The sequence below is a fragment of the Arachis hypogaea genome, chromosome 17 (assembly GCF_003086295.3).
Source record: "Arachis hypogaea cultivar Tifrunner chromosome 17, arahy.Tifrunner.gnm2.J5K5, whole genome shotgun sequence".
Taxonomy (NCBI): Eukaryota; Viridiplantae; Streptophyta; class Magnoliopsida; order Fabales; family Fabaceae; genus Arachis; species Arachis hypogaea.
In genome coordinates, this window is record NC_092052.1 from 134,170,645 (window position 1) to 134,186,736 (window position 16,092).

The 16,092-nt window shown below is 34.8% G+C and overlaps 2 protein-coding genes across 7 annotated transcripts; both read right to left on the reverse strand.

Moving 5' to 3' along the window:
- Positions 1–6,420: 6,420 nt before the first annotated feature.
- On the reverse strand, positions 6,421–8,921 carry LOC112765338 (uncharacterized). The gene is made up of 2 exons (XM_025811243.2): positions 7,494–8,921; positions 6,421–7,085 (listed from the first exon to the last, which is right to left on the reverse strand). Exons 1-2 carry the CDS (start codon positions 8,488–8,490, stop codon positions 6,556–6,558), a joined length of 1,527 nt encoding a protein of 508 aa, XP_025667028.1. The 5' UTR covers positions 8,491–8,921; the 3' UTR covers positions 6,421–6,555.
- A 3,136-nt stretch (positions 8,922–12,057) lies between these two features.
- On the reverse strand, positions 12,058–15,829 carry LOC112767194 (3-oxoacyl-[acyl-carrier-protein] synthase II, chloroplastic-like). Of its 6 annotated transcripts, none has more exons than XR_003184768.3 (9): positions 15,229–15,829; positions 14,367–14,412; positions 14,199–14,278; positions 13,843–13,910; positions 13,474–13,557; positions 12,871–12,924; positions 12,592–12,782; positions 12,387–12,476; positions 12,058–12,263 (listed from the first exon to the last, which is right to left on the reverse strand). XR_003184768.3 is itself a non-coding variant. In XM_072223802.1 (5 exons), exons 2-5 carry the CDS (start codon positions 14,428–14,430, stop codon positions 13,518–13,520), a joined length of 252 nt encoding a protein of 83 aa, XP_072079903.1. In that variant the 5' UTR covers positions 14,431–14,486; positions 15,229–15,731; the 3' UTR covers positions 13,265–13,517. The 6 variants fall into 6 exon arrangements, 1 of the variants encoding a protein (XP_072079903.1); XR_003184769.3 differs by having other exon boundaries at positions 14,367–14,486; positions 15,229–15,807; XR_011875736.1 differs by having other exon boundaries at positions 14,149–14,278; positions 15,229–15,781.
- Between the last annotated feature and the right edge of the window lie 263 nt (positions 15,830–16,092).

Here is a 16,092-nt window from a genome sequence, read left to right on the forward strand (position 1 = left end):
GTCACCGCCAGCAACCTCAGGGCCACCGAACCCTAGCTCCGGCCCTTTGCTCTGTTCCACCCTGTCTCACTCTCCAACACTGAACCAGTAGAACAGCCAAAGCCCCCTGAGCTCAGCCAAGTTTCGACGCAACAGAGGACAGTCCCTGTTTCTCCTCCTTCCAGCGAGCATGGAGACGCACTCTGGCTGTCTCCACCACCGCTGCAACCTCCATGTTTTTCTTAATTTTTTACTCTGTTATTCTGTACAGATTTTAAACAAACTCAATTTTTTAATTCCTTTATTTCAGTTTAATTTGGTTTAGTTTTGATTAGAATTCAGTTTTAATTTTCAATCAATTTCATGATTAGTTCAGCTTAGTTTTTTATTTTCTTTTAGTGGATTTAGGTTGTATGATAGGATTAGCTTAGGTTATTAGGTTTTGAAAAGTGTTTGGATTGAATTGTATTGCTGGAAATTGTTGCTGAATTCGTTTGAGCTGAAAGCGTTGAAATTGTTGATTGCTATAACTGTTGCTGGAATTATTTGAAAATGGTTAACTGTATTCATGATTTGCTGTTTTGTGCTGAATTAATGGAGAATTGGCTGTTGAGATCGTGTGAAAAGTGTTTGATTGTGTGGAGATTCACTGCTTTACTGTCTGATTTCATGAATATGTTGCTGAAACTATTTGGTTAATTGTGTTGAGAAATTGCTGACGATTTTGTTGAGAAATTGGAAATATTCTGAGTTTACTGACAGTTTTTTTTGAAAAAATGCTGCTGAAAGTACTTGAAACTATTCTGAGTTTGCTGATTGAATTAATGGAATATGCTGCTGAATTCATTTGAACTGGTTTAATTGACTTTATATTGCATTAATGGAGGAAAGTTATAACTCAAGTCTGCCCGGTGCTACGCGAAAAAAAAAGTGAAAACAGTCAAAAACCTTAGAAAAATATTAGAATTCGAAAATAGGGCATTAATTTTGAAGGTTTGGCCCGAAGTTGGGCCAAACGAGCTAAAAACGCTAACGAGTTAGACCGGGCCCAAGTTGGACCCAAGCCCAACATATAAAAGGGTCCCTTAGTGAACCCAACTCAACACACAACACTTAAACACACTCACATCAGCTGAAAGGGGGAGGAAAAGATGAAAACCCCATTGATACTATTCATTTTCATCTTCTCAAACTCATATCTTGAGCTATAGAGCTCCGATCGTCGCACCGTTTGCGGCTACGTGTTCCTTGTGAAGAGCTCTACAAAATCAATCCAAGAAACTGGTAAGGAAAGCTCGAATCTCTCTCAGTTCTTCTCTTCAAAATTTTGAAAATTTAGGGCTTTTGATTAAGTGAGTTTTTGTGATTTTGGATGTTTAGGTTCACTCTAATCCTTACTTAGCATTGGATTTTGGCTACCAAAGCTATTGGGAGAGGTAAGAGGTATTGAACTCTTGTGAGATTATGTTTATATGGAGCCTTAGGTTGATTTGTGATGGTTTATGCATATATAGTTTGATCATTGTGAGTTTAGAGGCCTTTGGTGATTGATGGTGGCTTGGGTTGTGTTGGAAAGCTTGTTGGTGATCAATTTGTGCTCATTTGGGGTTTTGGTGCATATAAGGAATCGGCCAAAGTATGGTTTCGATTTTCTCTATGTAGTATATAATATTCATGAACACTTAGGCTAGTGACCCATAGGATAGGTTTGGATTTAAATGGTTGTTGAGTTGTTGAATGATGGTATGTAATGATTTATGATGAATTGATGATTTTTTTTTTAGTTTGATTATGATGATTGATAAGGATATGATGAAGATGAATGATTATGTGAAGTTGAGATGTGAATTGTGTTGATATATGTGATATTGATGTTGATGATTTGGTAATGTGGTTGGAAAAGTAGAATGGGATTTGATTGTGGTATTGCACATTTGGTGTTGATGATAAAGTTGCATAAAATGGTGAATTTTGACCCAAGAGGACAGTTTGTGTTGTAAATGGAAGTGTGGTATTGATCTAGTTGGATGTGGTTGAGAATTTGGTAAATTGAGTATAGGTGAAAATTTGATAAAAAGAAATTTTGGTAAACTTTGTCTGATCATAAATTTTTTTTCGGTTTTCAAAATTGGTTGAAAATTGTATGAAATTAAAGCTTATTGAAAACTCTTCAAATCGATATAAAGTTTGTAAAATTTAGAATTTTGTAGAGGAAGTTATGATCATTCAAAGATTGGTGTAAAAATTTGAAATTCTGCAAAGTTGTAGAATTTTGTGATTTATTGTATGGGTGCATGCACACCTCTGCGAAAATTTTAACCTGTGCGCACGCACACGCAGAGGCAGGCAATCTGTTCACAGCACTAGCACAGCTTGTGCGTGCACATACCCAATGAGGAATTGCAACCTGTGCGTACGCACAGCCCTGTGCACACGCACATGTTGGGAAGGCTAGTCTGTTGAGGGCGCTAGCACAGGTTGTGCGAGCGAACAGACATTATAAATTTTGGTACCTGTGCATACGCACACCTCTATGCGTTCACACACTTTTTAAAACTTCTTCTGGGCGTGCGCACACACACCCCTGTGCGTACGCACACGCCCTGTCTCTCAATTTTAAACTTTGTTTTCAACTATTTCACCTTCCCAACAAGATTGTAAGCTTCTATAACACCATTTTAAGATTCTTGGACATAATTTTGGGCATGAGAACATGGGAAATAATCTAAAGGTTTTAGTTGATGATTATTATGAAAAATTAGAAAACGGAAGCTTAGGTTTCGGGTGTACTGAGGATGTGTTTGACGGTATGTGAAGAATGATTAATATATGAGATGAGAACTGATGAACTATTGAGTTCAGAACTGAATTGTAAGTTGACAGTAGTTGAGATGAGTCGAGGACTCAGAATGGAAATGTTGATGTAACAATGGTTGAGATGAGTTGAGGACTCGAATGTGCAATGATAAATCATTGATGTAGTGAGAATATTTTCTGAAAAACCACTGAACTACTGTTTTATGTTGAGATTATGAGATGCTATGCGCCCGGCAGGAACGGCGGTTGGATCCCGCTTGTCGAGGTAGCAGCGGCGGTGTAAGGACGTTGGTTAAATCCCGCTTGCGTTGAGATGTGAGGTCTGAGGTAAGAGTATCCCGCTCACATCCCTTCAGATCAATAGAGCGTGCAGGCGCAAAACCCTGAACAGTGATCCGAGCACTATATCTCGGGGGTTTCCAATGATGATTCCGAAGGGCGACATCTCCATAGAGATGTGTCGGATTGGCAGTTGAACCGACAATGTGATATCACAACCAATAAGGCAGGCATTCATCATATGCATTTTCTATCTATTTGCTTGTTTTGCCGACTTGTAATTGTATGCCTAAATGAATACCATGCCTAGTTGATTACTTGAATTACTTGCCTTATATGCTTCTACTTGTGTTTTACTTGCATTGCAATTATTTGTGATTTCTACTGGGATTGAGGAGGTTCGGAAGGCGGTGGCGATGGGATCGCATGGAGGATAGGTTGGTGAAGGCTGTGAGACAGCGGTGTTTGGTTAGAATAGAAATCCCTTAAAATAGAGTACCCTGTTTAGTTATGTTAAGAATTATATGATTATGCTTTATTGTTTTAGTATGCTTTAAGATTGAATCTTGTGATGGATATGAAGTCTAGGATTGCCTTTGGCGTCCCGGGGTCTTATATCCTACATCACTGGGCACTGTTACCATACTGAGAACCTCCGGTTCTGATACCATATTTCTGTTGTGTTTTTCAAATGCAGGTTGCAACCCACTTCGGTGAGTTGCTTGGATGGTGAAAGAAGCGGAGGATCCGGATACCTTTTTCGAGTCTTTTGTTTATTTTGTTTATACATCTCTCACTTTTGTATTTTGTTTTACCTAGAGACTTGTATTTGAGAGAACAAAACTTGTATAAGCTGTTTTTACTGTCTGTTTTCATGTATGGTCTGTATATAGCTAGCTAGCTTAAACTCCGCGAGCCGTGTCTAGATTCTTATGATATTATACTATGATATTTTGTTATACTGTATCTATTTCTTGTGCTTTAAGTTAGTAGCTTCGCTATTACGTTTTGCGCTTTTCAAATCCTATTTTTGAGCTATATTCTTCATCGGGCTTCTAGATTATATTAATTCTTTCTATATATTATATGTATGAGCTTAGAACTGTCGCAACCTTTGATTAACCTTTACTTTACGACACGAGACAAAACTTAGGCTAATTAGAGTGTTACAACATACACCAGTGATTTATTTTATTTGATACTTTTTCCATAGTGGAGGCACAAACAAGGATCGACGAGATTGGGTTGGTGTCACAATCAGTCAGCTCAACTCATCAACACCCAAACTTGTAAGGGCTGATTTTACAAACACAATCTTATTCTTATCACATTCAAATTTAAAATGTTATACGGAATATCTAGTTATAGCAATTTATAAACATACTATAACTTAACATTTGCAAACAGAATTCAGCTATCCAAACAAAAGAACATGAGTATAAACCTTTTGAAAGGAAGATACATATTGCATAAACGAAAAAATATCCAACCCATGATATAAAACAAAAAGAGAGTAAAAACCCCAATCTATAATAAAAGAATCATACAGTTAAAATTCCGATAAATGTTGTTAAACCTCCAACAAATCTGTTTCAAAAAATCAAATTTTTTATGCTAAAATTTCACATAATCAAATTCAGACCAAAGTTCAATTAGGAAAAAAAAAAACTTATTTATCACTAACTTACCCTTTTGCGAAACTACCAAACCACAAGGAAGAATATCAACTAGGGTATCCAAGAGCAATCAATCAAAGTACACAGAACCCACAAATGAAACATTCAGTTGATATTTATCAAAACGACCAGTGATTCATCACAATTTACGAATATCTCATACTACTACCAGTACTAGTACCTGAAGTATCCAACATAATATACAACACAACAAATACCTCCAATCCCTAAAAAATCATCGAAAACACTATAAAAACATCATGTCCAAACCCTTTTTCAAAAACCTGAAGAGGAAATCAGAAGCAACATCTAAATACTTACCAATCAATGAGATGAAGAGAGGTTTCCAGGCTGGAGCAGTGGCTATCCAACGGCGTTCAACAGAGCTGCACCAGGAGGCTTCAACGGCGCTGCCAACACCGGCATGCAGCAGCAGCGGCGCGCCTTCTGTGAGCAGGAGAACCTACTCGTTCGACAAACCTAGGTGGGAGCTCGTCACCGCGACCGAGATTGAGGAAGCTACAAGGGGACGGGAGAGTCGCGCCGTTCTGGTACGTTGGGTGGAGGCGCAGTGGGCGGAGGCATGGCATCAAATGAAGTCAGAGACGAGGTTTTCCCGATGCTCCTGGTGTTCTGGCGCGGCCGTGGATGGTTTCAAAATCTGATGCAATAAAAGAGTGAAAGGAAAGGGTAGGGTTTTGGGCAGGGTGAATTTTGTTTACCCTGCGTGAATTTTGGGATTCGGCTGAAGTGAAGTGGGCTTTCGGATCCCGGCCCAGGAGCATTTGGATGGTTTTTAGCTGGAATCCTCTTGGTTTTCTAGTATTATTGTTATTTTATTAGGCCAATTTTAGAGCTTATTATTCACATTATTCACAAAAATTATTGTCTACCTAACAAAGTCCATATGATATATTAAGAATATGGATCGAATGGATAGAATTAATTTGTCATCCGAATTTAATCTTACTCATTACAAATGAGGTTGTAAAACCACTTCAACTAAGGAGTTAAAGTGGATTAGATACCCGCGAGAACGGATGGTGTTGTCTACCCTAAAAATATATTAAATATTTAAAAAAGATTGTAAAACTACCTGATTAATTTTATATAATAAAAGTAAGTTAAAATGAGTTAAAGTAAATAATAAACTAGATTTTATAGTTCGATTATCCATATTTAAAATAATAACATTAATATTAAAAATATAAAATAAGCTAAAGAATAAAATAAAAAAATAAAAAATTCTAAGTAATAATACAATATACATATATCACCTTAAAAAAAATTATAAAACAGCACAATAAAAATATTAAATAATTAAGAGTAATTTTAAAAACAAACATGTACAACCTATACGTTTTGACATATTATAACAAAAGGATTGATTACAAAACAAATATATATACAAACTCCTTTTCACTTGTATAGTTGTATTGTCATATTAAAATAAGTTACTACAAGTCTATAGTGCTTCCTCCTTTCCCTTTTTCATCTGTTGGGGCTATTTTTAACAGCAGTTCACACGAAGTTGCTCAAACAGTTGAAAGAGAATGTGTAGAAGCAAATAAATAAATAAATAAATAAATAAATAATAAAGAAGTTATTTAAGAGCTCAGCCAGCAAGGAGAGAGGGAAAAAAAAAGTAGAACACAGAAGACAAACTGTATAGGACTAGTTAGTCAATGCTAAAGCCTTCATCAAAATTAATTTGCCATGTACATGAATCTATATGACAGTGTGTGTGTGATGTATGCAATATATGTGCAACAAAGTGCTGTCAAATAATGCCATATGCCACAGACTATGATGCTGAATTTGGAGATTTTCCAGAACCATCCAACACTATTTCAAATAGATCAGCCTCAGACTCTTCATCAAATTCCATTGTTCTAATATTACTATTATTATTGTTGTTATGATTCATATTGTTGTTGCCATTGTTGTGGCTTCCTCTGGTTGCGGAGCGATTGCACCACTGAGAATCAATCCTTCCCATGGAAAATAGCTCCCTACTATCATCATAACCCAAAGTAGCAGCAGGTGAATTTACAAGCGGGGCTATAAAGCATGGATTTGGTGTTCTCTGTGCATTTGCAGGAGCATACTTGAATGAACTTTGTCCAAAATTAACTAGTACCATGATGTCTATATTTGCAGCCATGATTGGATATAATGGAGTTCCAAACACTTGTGATTGGCAATGGATTACATGCACCAACTCTGAGTCTAATGTGAAGAACACCTTCTTCTGCCTTGGATCAAAGCCACAACCAATCACTTTATCAGTTCCTACCCACTCTGCCTTCTCTGATTCAAATACAAGTTTCATTCCTGTAAAGGGAATTTGAAATTTCATTCACGCTTAGATGTCTCAACAAGCATAAATAATATTCTTGGAAAATAAAATTGTATAAACCATGTTTGTGTCTTATGTTATGTGTCCCTATGCTTTAGGTTTAGAATCTCAATAAACCAACAAACTAATAAAAGGACAAAGTAGACACAATTGTTTTTTAGTCATGTGGTTGGTTTTAATACTAAGGATTTTTAGTTTATGTCTAGAAATGTGTACTAAACCCATCATCAGCTTCACTTGAAGACCTTACCTACCAATTCAAAACTAGTTACCTAAAGGGAATTATGAAATGACCTCAATGCCTTTGCCCAAATGGGAAAAAACAAATACCAACAAACTAGTCTGCTAAGTCATAAAAAAATGGGACATGGAAAAACAATTACCATCAAGAAAAACAGAACCATTGGAGTTGAAGCCAATGCTGGCAGGGTAGCTTCCTGGAACTCTCAAAGGAACAGGACCTGCAGCAGTTAATCCCAATGAGAACATCACAGATTCATTTCTCTTTCCACCCTCTTTCCCATCAAGTTTCATCTCATCAACACTATTCTTACTGTGATTATTGCTGCTTGTAACATGAACCAAAGCCTCCGAATTCCCTTTACTACCATTTCCACCACCACCTTGAATCACCAACAACTTTGTCTTCTCACCTTCTCCAACATTCTTCCCCACAAATTCATACTCATTACCACCACCACCATACAAGATTGTAATCTCAAAATACGCTTCTTGAGGAAAAGAATAGTTCCCCAAAGGAGGGCCAGGAAGGGGAAGAGCCGTTCTAATAACAGAAGCAACATTCATAGATGAAGAAGAACTGTTGTTGTTGTTGTTATTGTATTGAAGAATCTTCTTCAACCCAGGATTGAACCTCACCTTCTGCATAAACTCAGCAGAACCCTGAGAAATTTCCCAGCTTATCTCAACCTCAGATTCTGTTCCATGATGATCATCACTAACCGGTGCTGCACACACCCCCAAAATCGATGACCTTTTCGAAGGGGATGGCGTGTAAGTCTTGGAAGCTATGAATGAAAATCGAGACCAACCATTTTCAACAGCATCAGCAGCCATAGAAGGATGATCAGACCAACTGAACAGAACCCTTTTTCCAGATACACCTCCACGAATAACATAGTAATTTCCCTGTTTGTTCTTGTTGCTGCTACCTTGATGATCCAATTGGTGATGGTGATGATGATTATGAATCCTAGAAAGTCCTCCTTGGAGACCACCCTCCATTCTGGTCAAACTTGCAGGTTCCACAAAATTCCCTCGCTTTCTGAGTTGGTAAAAACGCCATAAGAGAAGGAGCAAAAGGGTTGAAACGCATCCCACACAAGCTGCAACCAACGCAACACGTATCCACTCCCTCATTATTCTCTCTTGAAATCGATATTGTTGCTGATAATTCCTTTGGCTCTGGGTTTTGAATGCATAGATTGATTGTTGCTTGTGATCACAGAAAAACAGAAGGGGTGAGTGATGTGACGGTGAAGGGAAGAATATAATTAGAAATTGGAACAAGGACTTAGTGAAAAAAAAAGAAGAAGAAAATTATGAGGGAGGCGCTGGCGTGGACTAAGACTTGTTCAATCAAAGCATGCAGAGAAGTAGAAGAACAACAAGAATATAACAAACTTGAATTAATTTTCTAATTTTATTTTAATTTATTATTGGAACCGACCAACTTTGTCCTCGTTAATCAGCAACCACCGCGTTTGTTGATTTCATTGTTTTTTATTGTCCGGACCAAGATTTTATTCAACTTGATTTTTAAACAGATTCTTTTGGACTGAAGCCTGATTGCTCTCCAATATTTTTAGATTTGAAAATCTTTTATTTCTAAATATTATATAATTCATTTTGTTCCTTTTACGACAAAATTTAAGAATCAAATTTAATTCTTTTTCATTTTAATAAGTGCTCTCATTGTAATTACTAGCCAACATTTTCTTATATAGACACGTTATTATCAAATAAATCTTTACGTGTGAACCGTGAACAGTCTAATTAAGCTTTTTTTTTTAAAAATAATTTAAATAATAAATATTTATATTAAAAATAGCTTATAAATAAATTATTTTGTATTTAATTTTTTAGTTGTAAAAGTATTTATTTTAAAATAAATATGATAAAAAAATTTTATTATAAGAAATTAAAAGTCATTTTTTTAACTTCTCTATAAACACTTAAATAATTTTTTAGAAAGTTATAATTTAATTTTAAAAATTACACCAAACATTAATACTACTATTTTTTATAAGTTAAAAATTTAAAAAAATAACTTTTGAAACTTTTTAAATAGGCCCTTAGTACTCGTTTATTTTTTAGTTTGATGATTTTTATCAGTGTGATTGTGTTCATGCAAGTGTGACAATTAATTGTTAATAATGAGATGCAAGTGAAGGTTTTTGATGGTGTGGAGAAGGGTTCGAATTTATGTTTTTTTTTTTCTTTTAAATTTGGTTAATTATGTCTTAAATTAGAAAATGAAATTTGGCTTCTATTTTGTCTGCGAGATGGATTATGCATGAGATAATTTTATTTTGTCTCATAAATCTTAATTTTATTTTGTCTCATAAATCGTAAAAAATAAAATCAAGGAAGAAAAAGATAACACAGTTATATATTCTATTTCAGTTGTTTTATGCAATGTAACTTACATTCAGTTTCCACCATAATGTTGGTAGAATTTCACTATCATTTCAAATATTACATACACCAATTCCCAAGAACTCAACATAATCCTATCAAGAACAAATCAAGTTTCAACATAAACTTGACTTGGCTAGGCAACATCCTAGACTCTCAACACCCTAAGGGTGTGTGTGGTTGGAGGAATTATAAATAATTCCTAGAAATTTTAAGATGGGAATATCATATTCTCATGTTTGGTTCAAAGTTTGAAAAGCTATTCCTAAACAAGTTTGATTCCAGGAAATCAAAATACCATCATTTCAATTCCCACCTTCCCCTTGGGTATCTTTGATCCCATAGGAATGGAATCTTTGTAACAAAGTAATACTTGAACCACACACATCCTAAGTGTTTACCAAACTTACCAAGGGATACATCAGATACAAGATGCAAAACCTAAATACAATCAAAAGAAACAAGAAAGATAAACAAAGAAAGATACAACATACAAAGAAAGACACAACATACAAACAGAATCTTCAATGATAAACCATGAAAGAGATGATGTTGCACAACTTTAACGCTATAAGATGAATCGGATTCAGCACTCTCAGATGTAGCTTTTTATCTTGACAGAATGTTTCTTTAATGTAGAAACACTGTCTAAAACGTTGAGTAAGAACATTAGAGGAGCTCTCAATGAAACTTCAACTCTGGTTCTCTCCTCTTGAATAGAAATGAAGATGACTTTTCTTTTTGTATTGAGTTCTGTGGCCATCTCTAGGGTTTGTAAAACAAAGTCAACTTCTTGAATCTTAAGCTAGCTAATGATTGTCTTTCTTTTTCTTTAATCAAACCAGAAAATCAGGGATTTAAATTCAGAATTAAGCAACACAGTAAATGGATGAACAACGACAACTTCATAGATCTTAGATTTCTCAATAGATTTGCCAAATTCAAGCCCTTAATCTTGTGCTTTGCCTCTAAAAAATAATATTAGCCTTTGACTCATAGCAGAAAAAAGTAACCACTATTTTTTTCATATTACCCAAAATAGTTGTGCAGAGAAAAGGAGAAATCAGCAAATAATTAACTTATATATTAATAAAAATAAATTACCTTTTCTCTTCTAATTGTGCTTAACTTGTGCAAGTTGATTTTGATTAGACATTAGTTTCGAGGATTAGCTTTTTTCTTTCTTTCTCTTTGGTGTTTAGAGAAAAAATGAACCTTTCTTTTTTGTTTGTGCAATACCCGAAACAGCATACTAAGCATAGCATCCCAGGGTTGCTTTCCTTTTTCTTGAATAACAATGGACTGAGTTACGGACTCATCTCCATTTAGTAGCCTTGGTCCAAAAAATTATGATTCATATGGTAATACTTGGGCCTGCAACACTAAACAACTTCATCAAATTCCAATTGAACTTTTAACCTAATAATCAAGAATTAACATGTTTGTCATCATCAATTTTTGTTATTATTTACTAAACTCAATAGCAAGTATTTTTAAATCAGAAACTCTTGCTGCTCAATAATTTCTAATAATTTAGAATTCAATTAGTATAAATTTTAAAAGAATAGATCTTTTTAATTTTTTTTTATTTTCTTGTAAAGTGAAATTTTTTTATCGTATACTCTTTAACTGAAACTAAGAAAAAATATGTGAAAAAAAAATTAAATAACAAGAGATCACACTTTAAAAAATTGAAAAAATTGAAAAGATTTATTTTTGAATTTTAATAAATATAAATATAAATATAAATATAAATTATAAATTTTTATAAATATAAATACAAATTATTATAGATTAAATATTGATCTAAAATAATAATATTTGGTTATCACGAAATATTTTTGTTTTAAAAAAAGTTAGTGGTCCAACGGATTTTTTTTAAATAAATAAATAAATATTTTATTTACCACCACTACAAGAAAATCGGGAATTTGTGGCAGTTTATTTATGGATTTGCGCGGTTTAAAACCGCCGCAAAATGACATACCAGCGCTTCGCCAAACGTCACGTATTAGGGGGTGGAGATTTGATTTTGCGGCAGTTCTAATGAACCGCTGGCACAACCGCCGCAAATCAGGCTGACGATTTTGCAGCGGTTACAAAACCGCCGTTATTTTGGTCTGTGAAGTAAAAAAAATCTGCGGCAGTTTTAAACCGCCGCAATTTCATAAATGAGCTTAAAAGAAAAACTGACTAACTACAATAGTTTATACCATTTTTCTTTACTATAACCTATTTTCTTTACATTATATTTATTAAACTTGAGATACTAACATAAAAAACACTAAGTAAACAATATTAAACTCGTAAATAATTCCAAAATGTTAACAAATATCAGACGGTGCTTGTTTACCACCTAGATGTAAATGATTCAGAATATTCACAGCTTAGAGGATGGAAAATATCAGCAGAAAGATACAAAAGGCACAGTTAAAATCCTCATTAAAAGAACTCTTCAAGGGCATGGATGCCACTGGTGTCTATGTTAGTAACGGCTGCACAAAGAACACAAATTATAAGTTAGTTAATGCTTATAGAAAACTAACAAACCAGAACAGTATGTTCTTGCTTGATATAAAAATCAAACAAAAACCAAGGTAGACAATAGGGACACTCACGTGACTTTTCAACAATCAAAAACTGGATTCTTGTAAGGTAGTCTCCTTTATCTTGTTCTTCTTCATCCATCAATTAACCATCTTAATATCCTGAAAGAGTGAGATCACATCACTTTCAAATCTTTTTGTAGATTAGAAGAGGGATATTAAACAATGTTTATGCAAAATATGTCAATTTGAAAGAAAGAAGGAACACATCTTCTACCTTTCTTTGATAAAATTGGGGTTGGAAAAATATATTGCAGAATCAACTCTCACAATAAGTACACCTGGAACCTTACTAGCTTCTGGGTATTGATGGATATTTCTATACACAATTGTTCTAGGAATGTTCCCCAAGATACAAGTTCTAGGCCTTGTAACTTGTAGTAGAATCTTTGCAAAGGATATAAAAACCTGCCACAAATATTGACCAGTAGAAACTACTTCACATTTTGAAAGCATAAGATAACTAAGTATACATTAGTTAATATTTAGTACTTACAGCAATTAGAAGTCATATCTCAACAGTGGCAAAAAACAACACCAAAGAATGCTCCTATGCAAGTAACAAAATCAAATTTATCAATCTTCTAAATCAAAATAGTTGCCTGATAGTCCACAAGGTTGATGACATCAGAAATGATGATTGAAGAAAGAATAGCATTTGGAGTGTAACGGAAAAGGGGAGTGATAAATTCCAGGGTTAAGAACACAACTACAGACATCACAATATTAGATACTACATTTTGACAACCAGCCATGAAATTCACTGCTGACCTAGAGAAAGAACCTGAAAGCAACAGAAAGATAGACTAGAATCTTGCACTTCAATGTGAACCACAAAACAATACCATAAGATGATTATAATCCTTATCTCTTTTATACTCCTTATTCTCTTTTATTTTGGCAATAGTAAGATGATATCATTCCTTTACTAATAAGGTTGTACAACAGTTCCTCTTCAACTATAAGTTACCCTATGGCCAAATAGATGTATCATTGTATCAGGTATTCATACTCCATATAATTCAAAGTTTCAACCCTATTTTGATTTAAAAAAAATGACTACAAAATGTAGGTACAGGAAGACAACTTATTACTATACCATTCACCATTTCCTCTGGTCCTTTCATTGCCCCCTCATTCATTTCAGGTTTCTCTCCACCTATTTAATGATCGATTAGGTTTTCTGCAATGTAAAAGAGATGCATTTGATTCAGTTGCAAGACAAATGTCAAGTGCAGATTTGACGTGAGAAGTAACAGGTGAATTTTTATGACAAGCAGTCTAAAAATCAATCCTAATACAAGAGAGAACAGATGTATGAAGTCCTTTAATACTGTTTGAAGGAACTGAAGGATGCACTAAACAAAATAAATTACATGCACAAGTCTTCAGTAATAATATCAAAACATGCAATGTCATTTCATAAGGGATGTTCTGTCCTAAAATTATTAGATCAGATTTCCTGTACCTTTGCATGCTCCAAGTCTTCCAAAAGTAAAACTCCAGGTCCTTCCCCATGACAAATCCATCTCGGTTCTGGAATATCATAAATAGCCTAATAAGAAAAACTGAATTTGCCATAGCTCATATCCATAGAAGACATAATTTTTGTGATCAAAAGGAAAAGTTGTATCTGTGACCATTGAAACGTTAGTTTTTTAATAAACTATTATGTTCATATTACAAGAAAGGATACAAGACTTGCTCATCAAATCTCATTATAATTATAGTTGTATTGTTTCAAAACTAAAAAATGTTGAAAGATCAACAATACAAAAACATGGTGAGTAGCAGCAAGAATGAGCAGGATTTTTGTTGTATTACAATGTCCCAAGGGCGTAAAGCTTTGGTAGGGTCTGTATTCCTCTGTGATAGGGATTTGCATGCCACAAAACCTCCCAAACCTGTACCAATGATTAGTGGATTCATACCAGCTAGATTTATGCCACGATAAGCTTATGCAGGTGAAAAATAATCAATAGTGAATCATACCAATGGGTATAATAGCAACATCTGAACCACCACAAAGCATCACATCCTGTAGGAATATTTTCATATTAAATTTATCAATACATTTTGATGCAATGACCCTATCATTACACCAAATTGTCTCTGAAAAAGAAAGTTAAATAAATAAATAAAAGGTATAATATTGGATACGAAAAATTCACCATCCTGAGAGTAATATTAAAGCATGAATACTTACAGCTTCACATCTTATGATGTGGTTTGCTACATTCAATATACAAATGTGAAGATAACATAGTCAAAATAAAAGCTTGGTACAAAACAAATCACCAATTTATGGTGTCCATGTAACAACAGACTAGATCCATCGCAAGTATGGTAGATCCAATATTTGTTGGTACACAAAAAGAATTCATCTTCTTCAAGAAATTAAAGTACTAAACATGAATCAAACTTTCACAACTGCACTTACTAGTGCCAAAATGTAGCAGAACATCGTTGAAATTGTTCGAATCAATATAGTGAAACATATTCAAAACACTTGGTATATTGTTGAACACTTGGCATGCAAAAGCATAAACAATACAAAATAGCACTAACAAGCATTCTTTGCAACACCAAATCAAAACTCAGCCCGAATGGCATGAAAAATCAGTTGCATTGTGTAGGGACTCAATAAAGTATCAGTCAATCAATCCAAACAAATTAAAATTCAAACTTAAGAAGCTCTTAACAGCATGTTTAACTATGTGTAAACTAGCATTAATTCTAACCTAAACTCAACTAACAACAGCAAATAATCCTAACCAAATCAAATTAACTCTAGAATCAACATATAACTAATCCTAATTTAACTAAAACAGAGAAGAAAAGGTGATATGAGAACCTGAGTCAAAGAACAGAGCAAGAACTCAGGAGAGAAGGATGCAGTGGCAGTAACCAGCCACTGCTGCGTCTGAACTCGCTGGAACTAGAGTGGTTCTATTCTGATTCTACGACTGGGAATGAGGGAGGCTGGGGTGAGCTAGAGAGCCACAGTGCGAGGTTGTGAGGAGGGAAAGAAGATGGTCACGGCGGCGCTGGATGGTAGCCGGCGGCGAGACAGAGAAGGCAGGAGACAGGAGAAGAAAAAGAGAGAAAGGGTTTTCGCGGTGGTTTTTCGGCGAAGAAGAAGAAGAAGAAGAAGAAGAAGAAGAAGAAGATGAAGACGGTGGTGATTCTGTGGACAGAGATGCTGGGGTGATGATCGATGGTGTTGTTGTGTTGGTGGTCAAAGAGAAGCTAGGGTTAGAGAAGGGGGAGTGATTCAGACTTCATAGCTCTGGACTTGTAGTTGAGTGGGTGACAGGGCACTTAGAATGCTCTTGTTAATTTGATTTGCGGTAGCTGGAAAGCTAATTGCCGCTATCTTGATTCTTTTTGTAGCAGAATTTCAAACTGCTATCATAACTGCCACTATTTTGCTAATTTGAAGCGGTTTGATAAACAGCCACTAATTTATCGCCGCTATCCTCTGCATTTGTTGTAGTGCACAATACACAATTCGTAGCATTTTTACCAAAATGCATCGTACTTAGCCGTATTACGTTTGTGCATGTGGTGTGTAATGCCCTTATCCCATTTATAATATACACGAGATACGTGTAGTATTATTTCATTTATACTGTAAATGAGATAAGACTGAAGGTAGCCTATATATATGCATTTCGTTCACAGCAGTAGTTTACAGGTTGTCACACCCATTTTTTCA

Coding starts and splice junctions, on each gene's coding strand:
- LOC112767194 (XM_072223802.1), bottom strand. CDS start 14,430: ATGAAAATATTCCTACAGGATGTGATGCTTTGTGGTGGTTCAGATGTT. Junction 14,279..14,366: donor TGTTGCTATTATACCCATTG/GTATGATTCACT, acceptor TCATTGGTACAG/GTTTGGGAGGTTTTGTGGCA. Junction 13,558..13,842: donor AAGACTTGGAGCATGCAAAG/GTACAGGAAATC, acceptor TTTACATTGCAG/AAAACCTAATCGATCATTAA.
- LOC112765338 (XM_025811243.2), bottom strand. CDS start 8,490: ATGAGGGAGTGGATACGTGTTGCGTTGGTTGCAGCTTGTGTGGGATGC. Junction 7,086..7,493: donor TGGTTCTGTTTTTCTTGATG/GTAATTGTTTTT, acceptor TTCCCTTTACAG/GAATGAAACTTGTATTTGAA.